At 37.0% G+C, this 10,780-nt stretch overlaps 2 protein-coding genes across 2 annotated transcripts in view; one reads left to right on the top strand and one right to left on the bottom strand.

The window, feature by feature from the left end:
* Nucleotides 1–6,722, bottom strand: part of LOC107560007 (snurportin-1-like) — a 25,127-nt gene extending 18,405 nt beyond the window's left edge. Inside the window, exons 1-2 of the mRNA XM_016244063.1 lie at nucleotides 6,709–6,722; nucleotides 4,639–4,642 (exon numbers count right to left, since the gene is read on the bottom strand). The gene's annotated coding sequence lies outside the window, so the exon portion shown is untranslated. The remainder of the gene's footprint in view (nucleotides 1–4,638; nucleotides 4,643–6,708) is intronic.
* Nucleotides 1–9,516, top strand: part of LOC107560006 (sorting nexin-33-like) — an 18,792-nt gene extending 9,276 nt beyond the window's left edge. The window contains exon 2 of the mRNA XM_016244061.1: nucleotides 8,836–9,516. Within this exon, the coding sequence (XP_016099547.1) occupies nucleotides 8,836–9,089 (254 nt within the window). The 3' untranslated portion in view covers nucleotides 9,090–9,516. The remainder of the gene's footprint in view (nucleotides 1–8,835) is intronic.
* Nucleotides 9,517–10,780: the final 1,264 nt, after the last annotated feature.

Genomic DNA, 10,780 nt, shown 5'->3' with positions numbered 1-10,780 from the left:
GAGCTCACTGAGCCCTGAGGCACCGAGGTCGCACCCCCCCATCCTTCTTCGGAACGATGAAGTAACGGCTGTAGAACCCGGACGCTCTCGAGAGAAGAGGAACACGTTCTATGGCCCCCTTCCTCAGGAGAGTATCTATTTCTTGTTCCATTACCAGAGCCTGCTCGGGGCCCACTAGTGTGGGGATGACCCCGTTGAAACGAGGCGGACGAGAACCGAACTGGATTCTGTCACCTTTCTCTACAATCTGCAGGACCCATTTTGAGATATTTGGTAGAAGTTTCCACGCTACCAGAAAATCTACTAAGGGAACCAGCCTCTCGAGCTTTATGAGCAGCAGCCCCACCCCTGAGCAGGTCAGCCTGGTATGCTTGTAACACCGCCATGGTGTGCAAACATGCGCCAGCCTGACCTACCGCCGTATAAGCTTTCCCAACCAGACTCGATGTAAGCCTAACGGACCTGGTGGGAAGCTTCGGGGCCTTCAGGGACGATGCTGAGGATGGGGAGAGATAGCTCGAAAGCGTCTGCTCCACCACTGGCATCGCCCCATATACCTTATCATTCAGCCCCACGATGTTCTTTGAATAATTCGAGACTGTGGGGCTGTAATACGGGATGAGTACGGTTTCTCCCACGATCTTGGCACCTCAGCATGGAGATCGGGAAAAACGGAAGGCCCCCGTCGTGAAGGCTGTGATCTGGATTCAGAACATGCTCGTCTAATTATTTTTAGGACGAGCGTCCTGTTCTAGGCTGGCCAAATGATATTTTATTTTGGCACGAAACACCCCCCATAATCACAAATCACGTGAGGGACTGTGGTGGCGAGTCCACAGTCTCCTCTGTCTCGACACTCGTCACATCCACCTCCTCAGAGGAAGATAGATGAAGCGTCTGGCTCTTCAGAGCCGCGGATCTAGCGGGTGAGGACCGAGAAAAGGACGAGCCCGTCTCGGATCCCTCCGCTAAATCCACCCGCGATCCCCACGACAACAGTCTGCGCTGTGCCTCGGCAACAGCGGGACCGCTGCCAGCGGGATCGCGAGCCTGGCCGCTGTCATCAAACGCAGCCAGGCGAGAGCGGAGCGTGCGCAACGAGAGCTCGCAGTGATGACAATCAGCTGCTCCAAAGCTGACCGTGCATGCTTTGCTGAACAAACGACACACACATCGTGTGTATCCCCTACCGCCAGATATCGTGGGCAGGGAGAAACACAGCGTTTGTAATGCCGTTCACTCGCCATAGACTTCTCATTGTTTTATATATATATATGAGTGCTTGTGCGGACAGACAACAGTAAATAGACAGACACATACACAGAGCGCTACTGAAGAGCAGAAGCTGGTTTGTGCCCGGCCGGATGTGCCTTTATGCTTTCTGGTGCTTACGTCACCCTGCTCGTGACGTCTCGCTGCTCCATTGGACGGATTTGACACGTGCTTCAGAACGCGGTCACGCAAGGGCGTCCCCAAAGCGTCTCGACGCAGCTCGAGTTCCTGAAGGGGAACAATTATGTTTATGAAGGCCAAAAGCAAAAATTGACAGTATGTGAGCCCTTCACAATCTTAAAAGAAAAAAGTGATATAAAGTCATGGGATAGTTTTAATATTTATTGTGACTGGGTATGTTTATACATAAACTCAAGTAATAATTAAAAAATCTAACAATATTAATTTAAAATTAATCTTTTACCTACTTAGTGGAGAAGAGGAGAGAAGTTTCCACAGCTTAGCAGAGCTGCACACACTTATGTGTGACCAAAAACAAAAAAAAGAGATATAAGAACATGTTTGTTTGGAAGCCTGTTACATTTTTAAAGTTACATTTGTATTTCAATTTAAGAACGAAATCATTTACCTGTTGAGAGTGTGTTGACAGTCTGTGTAGTTGGATCACTGAACTCCAGAAAATCAGTAATGAGATGCATTGTCAGTTACCCTAAACACAAAAAAACGTTTCAGCATGAAAGGGTTCTTCAGAATACTATGGTTCTAAATAAAACCATTACTGCATGTAAAGAACCTTTAAAGAACCATCTTTTTTTAGAGTGTAGTTATAAAAAAAATAAATAAAATAAAAAACACAGAAAGTGAGAGAAATAGTGTGCAACTGAATTAAAATGTAAAAACGGAAACATTTTATTTTAGTTAGTTGCCGAGGCTTGAAGTACTAAGCTAAATTAAAACTGAAGGAAAAAAAAAAAAAATTAGTAAAACATTAACTAAAAAATGAAACGAAAATGGAATTCATTTTCATTTTTATGTAGGTTTTAGTCATAAAAAATGAACAGCTATGTCCAGACATTTGCCTGGCAGTGTATATTAATGCTTTTATTAACCAATTTATATGTCTTTCATCATCATCATAAGTTCATTAATACAAAAAGTCAGGCGTTTTTAATTTTGTTAAAGATAAGCAATTAACTTTTTTATCATTTAAAGTTTATGTAAGTGATTTCAGCTCCATCTCCAAAATCACATCCTCCAAAGATATGTAAGCAAAACTCAAAAGGCAGGTTGATTGACATGCAGAGAGCACTTCTGATTGGCTAAAAGGCATCATAGAGATCGTGTGATTTCTCAAGACGCCTGTTTGAGTGAAATCTGTCAGGTGGTGGATCCATTTATGTGAGGTATTACAACAATGCTTACATGAGACCCTGACAACTGAGAAACTGTAATCAATGAGAGGATTTAATGTTGTTAAACAGGTGCAGTGATGTGTTCAATGTGGTGAGGCCAGTAGATTGTTGAAGAGAACAGAAATGCGTTTCATCTTTATTACTGAGTTTGCTGAAGGTGTGATGGGTCACGTGACCGAGGCACATGCCAGATCCCAGATTAACTGTAATGATTTGGAATAGATTTAATCCCATCCTTAAATCATTATTGTGCCTTTTAGGTTAGTTAACGTAGCATTATTCTGTAGTTTGCACTAATCAAATAACCACCCTAAGCAAACATTTGATGTGGGAGTGTGTTGAAAGAAGGCCAGTATGATTTCTCCAGTTTCATGTCCACACCCTATAACGGATCTTAACATGATTATCGTTCATGTTCAGACACAATGGATCTTAGCGTACAATGGAAAATGGTGTTTTAAATAAAAAATTGTTCAAAAGAATTTTAAGCTAATAGCAACTAACAATGTATACACAGCATGCCTCCTACAGTAGAAGCCGATTAGAGTTTATTATATTGAGTTTATTATACACACAGATTTAGGAACCGTATTCTTGACAGCAACAGTCATTGATTCATTGCTGAATCAACATTGATGTTTGATTTCAGTCCAATATTTAATTTGCTTATTAATTCTGATATTGATTCAACATTAAATCAGAGTTATTTTAACATCATTGAAATTCTAGTTAATATTTATATACATATTTATTTTTTATATAAATGTATAATATATATTTTTATATAAATTTATTTGATATAATTTCTTTTTTCAATTTTAGTAAAAAAAATTAAAAAAAATATATATTTTATTTAATTTTTATTAAACTGTTAAAATAAATAAAATTGAGAAATGTTGCTGTAAAATTAAATAAAATTACAGTTTAAATTTGTTTATATATATATATATATATATATGTGAATGTTCTGTTCGTAACTATTTTTATTATTTAATTTTAGTTCAGAATTTTGGTAGGCTACATTAAATAAATAACTTTGGTATATTACATTTTTAGTATATTAAATCAATAACTGTTGCTGTCTGGGAGCACTTTAACTTAAGAAACCATTAATGGCTTACAGTTAATCTTAAAATATATTAAAAACCACTATACACAGTAATAAAATATAAACGTTCTTCAAAAACAACATTAAATGGCATTCATAATGTATTTAATATATATAATGTGACATTTAAATATGTGAACATTTAGCAGGAAATCATGTGGGGTGGGATTTAATTTTGTATGTCAAGATGTGATTAAATGGAAACATGTTATTCTATGATATTATTTGTTCATTAATGTACTTGTATGATTTATACCGATGTCAGAAGGAAATTTCATTTTAGTGGCTAGAATAGGCCTAAACCAATAACATTTATTAAAGAAAGTAAATACAATTTAAGTTTAATAGTTTTAATGGATAAAACAGTGTTGGCTTTGTCCTCTGATTTACCTGCAATAGGTAAAAAGCATCTTCCGTCCTGCATTTAGGGGACAGTAAAGCGACTGTAACGCCGGGATCGCGATATGTGAAAACTGAGCATCTGTTTCTCTTGTGAGCCGCACGACAACACAGGCAGAGGTCAAAGAGAACCAATGAACAGAGGAAAAACAATACATGACCCAGGGAAATAATAACAGCCCTCTCCGAGCGCGCTCTGTACGGCGTATGTGCGTAATCAGATCCACCGTGGGACGATAGGACACTTGACCCGACGTCCAGAAGTCAGCTTGAACACGACCGAATTAAAGGCTACAGAAATATTTAGGTCTTCCAAAAGCAGTGGGATATGAATTTAGCTTTTAATGCATAACATATTCTGCCTTAGCAAATAGGGAGAGAATGAAAAATACGAGTGAAAACAAAAGGTGTTCCAGGCCTCGGGCTCTGCGTGTACAGTAGTGGTGAACTCTTTGGATTGTGTGGGTGATTTTATTGCCAGTAATACACACTCGCACACATACATACATCAGAGTTGTGCGTTTTTTGGAGTGATTCTTGTTGCATTTAGGTCTGAAATAAAGGGGAATAACATGTCAGGGCAAGACCTTGAATTCCTCTCGGAGGTTCTCATTGCTAACTGGCAGCAACTGAGCCGGTTTTGTACTTTACGCATGTGTCTTAAAAAATCAGGAAGTGTAAGCATGTGTGAATGAACAGGAGAGATATACAGGATGGGATGGTGGATGATTACTCCACACCTGTCCTATAATTGTATAGCAGCTACATTTTTAACTTTTACTCACTATGTATACACTTACGAATTGTGACCCTCTCTGTGAAATCCAGGCTAAAGTCTCAAAATTTAAGGGGCCGTTTACGTGACAACGGTTACATCCAAAAACGGGAAACTTTTTATGCGTTTTGACTGTTCGTTTACACAACAATGGCGTTTTGGGGACTGAAAATGCATATTTTTGAAAAGGGGTTTCAAAGTGCAAGTTTTTGAAAAAGCCACCGTTTCCGTGTAAACACCCAATACGGGAATCTTTGAAAATGGTGACGTCATGCGCATACATAGTACGTGTTAGGTATGTAGACATGTGCAGTACATGTCGATTTTAAAGGCAAGCGCGAACAAACATTCACGACAATGGCGGAGTACATGGTAGTGTTATTGCTGCTCAAGAGTTTGCTAACGCTTCTTCAGCAAAGTGTGGATTTACTTCACCAATATTACAACCAACAGTGGAGACGCATCATATACATCATATAATCATCACTTCCCTACAGGTACTGTTTACTAACAAGGTGACAGCGCCAACTACTGGCCTGGCACACGTAATACAGCGTTTTTGGCCATTTTCGCGGATATGTGTAAATGCAAATCATTTTGAAAACATTGTCGTGTATACGTGAAACTTTAAAAACGCAAGCGAAAAACTACATCGTTCTCATGTAAACGTAGCCTAATAATTAGATAACAAGCATCAAAGTTTGATTTCAGCCATTTATTAGGGTGACCATACGTCCTCTTTTTCCCGGACATGTCCTCTTTTTGGACCTTAAAAAAATTATTTCTAAATCGCCCAAAATGTCCGGGATTCGACTTTTCTACAGTCGCCATTCATTGTGTGTGTTTTTGCATTAAAGCCCCGCGAGGGACTGTTTTCTTAATCCCGCTCCCACTGAATTTCTGACCATTATCGCCCACTCCCGTGATTTTTTGTGTCCAGTCCCGTCCGCTCCCGCAAACATTCTAATATTGCATATAATTTTTATGCATCAGGGAGCCGCCATCCATATGTGGAGTATTTAAATCTCTTTTGAATGAGTGCTGTTCACTTTCACTTTTGATTTCGCGATCACGCGCGCTCTGTATAAAGGAAGATCAGATATTTGTCAATGAGCTCAGGATCTGTTGAGCAGCAAATCCTCCAGCATGATCTTGTCAGTCATCTCTCCTCTCATCCCGTGATCAGTCAAATCTGACTCCTGCAGCTCGTGTTGGATGCATGGAAGTCCACGTTTGTTTCTATGGAATTGGGCTACTTTTAAACTGTTGCCATGGGTTGATTTTCCCCCGTGGGTTTTAAAAGTTGCATAAATTACATTTGACTGAAGTGCTTGTATTGAAACATTTTGCATTCTACCCAGGGCCATCGCTAGTAGAAAGATGGTGATGAATACGATTATAGGGGCCCACGGCTGTGTCGGTGTCCTTAATGTTAATCCAAGAAAATAAAAGAAAGAAAATCACTCACTGCTCTTGACTGAATACATTTGTAGTTTTAACAAGAACTAGCCTAATCTATATTTAATTTATACAGTGAAGACTATGCAATGCTATTTTACTTTTGATTATTCGGTTTCTGTACCTGAATGCCTACAAACGTGAAAAAACAAAACATTGTTAATTTCTATCTTTGTTCTATTTATTTATTTGTGCTATTTACATGATTTCAAACAGGGTCCATGGGTACAACCTGCACTGGGGCCCCGCAAACTATTTTGTTCATAATCAGATCAGTTTTATCTGTAAAAACAGTGTGCTAGATGTATAAAGCTCACTCAGACATCCCATCAGAGTTACCACAGGTGTAGTTTGTCACATTAGAAAGTATCCAAATCTAATTTTAAAAAGCATATATCTATATTAACCTAATATGCTTCTTTCTGTAGTTTTGCTTGAAAAGTGTGGTTGTGTGATCTTTTTGGCCCACCGTTATGGTTTGTTTCTCCACTTCTGGTGTCTGAGAATTTGCTCTGGGATAAATTGAGCTGTGACTGTTTTTCCAGTCCGAAATTCCTCTGTATTTCCACGGTGGTGCTGTTAGACACATTAAATGCAGTTCTGTGGCTTCAGGTCAGTTTTTCTTTGTGCTATTAACATTAATTTCACCTCAAACACTGAAAGAAAGATCAGATCATACACTGATCATGTTTCTGACTGAAATTAGCATCATGCTATAGCCTATAGTATATTATATTTAGGTTGTCTGTCTGAGGTTATTAGGTTTTGTCTAATTTAATAAAATATAACAAATATGTTGTTGCATATCAAAAGTATGAAGAACTACAAAGATTTAAAGTAACTTGCTTACTGGAAATACTACAGAATGTTACATTTGGCTTCATTTAAATAACTTGAAATGTGATTATGTAATTCAAAAGACACTATTTAACTGGCTAATAATACTACATCAATAGGCTGTATGGACTAAAATACCCCCAGAAAATAATTTAGTGGTCTACTGGAGTTAGGATTTGACATGTTTTCCATTAGAAAGCCTCCAGACATTCCCTCAGAGGAAACAGAAACCATATATACTAGCGTTTATATAGAAAAACAAATAAACAGACAGTCACTGACCACAGAAATTATGCACAGACAGTTTATGGATTTTCAACTTCCTCTTTTAATGGCTCTGCTAGGACCGTAGCACACAAGCAATGTAGTTTTGCATGTTTGAAAATAAAGAACAAGAGGAATTCACTATATTCCAGTCGTTCATGGTGTATGTTAATGTTTAGCGTGTCTACAGTCCATTAGTGATCCAATCATATTAACCCCACTCTCAAAGTTTTGCTTGTTGAGCATTACAAAGTGAAGAAAACTAGATGTTTGCAACGACAGAAATGTGCGCATGACATTGATAATGATATGAAATGTTTCTCAAATCAGCATATTAGAATGATTGGACTTGTGATAGTGCTTGTGCAGATTGCCCAGGTTTGAATCAGGCTTGCAACATGGATAATCTCTGGCTTTCCATCTGTATTCTGTGCTGCAGATGGACACAGCATGTGATGATTTAGTGGATCTGTTGGTTCACGTCTGCAGATTCACTTGCATCTCTACAAGTGAGATCAGAGATTCACATTTTTTTTTAATTCTTACTTTTTGCTTATATTGGAGTCTTGTTTGGCCTTTGCAATGCAGAGCAGGTGTTGCAGAAAGTGTGATTTAATCAGTATCTGTAATTATTTATATTTTTTACAAAATACTATGTAAAATGTGTGTAAAATTGTGTATATTTATGTATATTTGCACTATATACAATACATTTTTGTATAATTCTATAATAATAAATACAACATAATATATAGTACATATAATTACCTAATCAAAATTTCATTATTTCTATATATATATAAAATGAATATATATATATATATATATATATATATATATATATATATATATATATATATATACACACACACACACGCAAAATTATGTTACTACTATATATAAATTATGTAAAATTATGCATGTATTATTTTACTACTTTGTCTGCAGCATCATATTTTCTTTACTTACTCATTTTAGTAATTACAAAAATATGTTTTTGAATATATGTAGTATTTATTTATTTATTTTGTATGCGTGTGTATATTTTAACCACAACTTTGTCTGCAACATCATATTCTCTGTTTACTCATTTTAATAACTATAAAATGTTATTAAATATATGTAGTATTATTTATTAAGTTCGTTCTTTCTTTCTTGAAATGTTGGTAAATTAAAGAAATAATTGATAAATCAGTTGAATTTTGGTTAACACAAGCCTAGTCTTGTGCTAAAAATTAGCAAAATTAAACGTTATCTTCAGTGTCATTGCTAGTTCTTGACTAGTGTTTTTTGCACATTGCTACAATATAAAAAAATTTCTAAAACTTCTTTGTTTCACGCCCTCTTAGGTGCTTTTGCTAAGGTGAAGGAGTCTCAGCGTATGAGCGATGAGGGAAAGATGGACCAAGAGGAAGCGAATGGCATTCGTAAACGCTGCAGGACTGTGGGTTTCTCCCTGCAGGCCGAGATGAACCACTTCCACCAGCGGAGGGAGGTGGACTTTAAAGAGATGATGCAGGCGTATCTCCGCCAACAGATCGCCTTCTACCAACGTGTAGGTCAGCAATTAGAGAGAACCCTTCACATGTACGATAACCTCTAGAGCCTTTGGCATCTGGACTGTAATGGAGATACAGCACTCCTGTGGACGGATATACAAGGGTTTTTTTTTATTCCCAAAATTGGAATTTTCTAATTCCAGACAGGATTTTTTTTTGCAAGAGAAACAGGACATTCTCACTTCTGCACTTAAAAATGTCACTTTTTAACCCCAGAAACCAACAATACAGTTGCCTTTGATAAACTATTCATGTATATCTTCATGTTTTTAATATTATTTAAATATCTGTGAGACCAATGTTACACTTTTTCCATATTTTTCTCTTCAATAGAGTCATAGAGTCAGGTGTGCGAATGACGTTACCTGTGCATTAGCAGGTGCAGACGCTAATCAGACTCCAAAAACTGTCTGGTCATGTGACGCAAGTTGTTTACACAATAGTTTGCCAAAAGCGCAAATATTTCTTTAAAAAAAAAAAAATTGCGAGACTGTGTCTTATTCAGGCGCAATGCAAAAAAAAAAATTGTCAAATGCTGAACGTTACATTTTCTATTTTATGGCTTGTTGAGTTGCTCCGCCCACACTGAAATCTCATTGGTCCAAAAGCCTGTTGCATCGCTGCAAAAAATAATTTTCTTATTTAGTATTTTTGTCTTGTTTTCTGGTACAAATATCTAAACACTCGATAAGCGAAAAAAAGAAAATCTAAATTAAGTAAGCAAAAAAGTATAAATTTTATTTTGAGAAATATTTTAAGAAACAAGTAATTTTGCTACTTGTTGTAGTAAATGTATCTTGATTTAAGAATGCTTAGATATTTGTACTGGAAAACAACAGAAATACCAAGAACATAATTAATTTTTGCATCAAAATACCTTTAAATTAAATATTACATGGTCTAATTGGCTTGGATTTGTTGTTTCGTGCAACATTTCGCTTTCAGTGACGACAGAAATATTCAGTTGGCCAAATTTGCTTGGACTAGCAAGAAATAAACCCCACATAGCAGGTTCATGTGGTTTTGCTAACTTCCAGGAAGTTTAATCAGATAAATTGTTAATCCAGCTCCCCTTCAGGCGGAAGAAGATTCCTGAGTTTACGTGAAATGCATGGGTTTGATTTGATACAATGATCAGATGTGACGGTCATATGATATTCATCAGTGATTCAGATGAATAACACCAGGCTTCTTCAACTCTGTAAATTGTAGTCTGGTACTAGTATTTAAGTGTTAAGACAAAACATGTTTTTGTGAATTCTTGGGCAAGAATCCCCACCCAGAGACTCTGAATTTCAGATGGAAACACTTCAGTATTAGCATTAGCATTTAGCCTAAATGTTTGTTCAGGGTGTTTCTAAAGCAAAAGGGAGCTCGTATCCTCCTCTTCTCCTTTTTGTGTGCCCTCAGGAAAAACTTGAGAGGACTTTGAGCTTATGTTAATGGTTTTTGTTTTAATTTCCTCAGAAGTAGGCTAATCTTTATTTTTAGTTTTAGTCGCTAGGTTTTAAGGGGTACAGAGGTTTGTGTAAATCTCAAGGCTGCAATCTAAGTTGACTCTGTGGTTAAGAGTTGTGATTTCAACCATGCTTTTGGTTTAACTGTAAAACGTCTCAAGTTTCAGATTGTAAACTTGGAGGTTTACTGTTTGCACACTTAGTAACTGAGGACCAAAATTTAAACCTTTGGGTTTACTGATGTTTTGCTTTATACATGTTAAAAAATGGAGCAGATT

Source organism: Sinocyclocheilus grahami, unplaced genomic scaffold (genome assembly GCF_001515645.1).
Source record: "Sinocyclocheilus grahami isolate Dianchi unplaced genomic scaffold, SAMN03320097.WGS_v1.1 scaffold707.1, whole genome shotgun sequence".
NCBI classification, from domain to species: Eukaryota; Metazoa; Chordata; class Actinopteri; order Cypriniformes; family Cyprinidae; genus Sinocyclocheilus; species Sinocyclocheilus grahami.
This window is presented reverse-complemented; position numbering and strand designations above follow the sequence as displayed.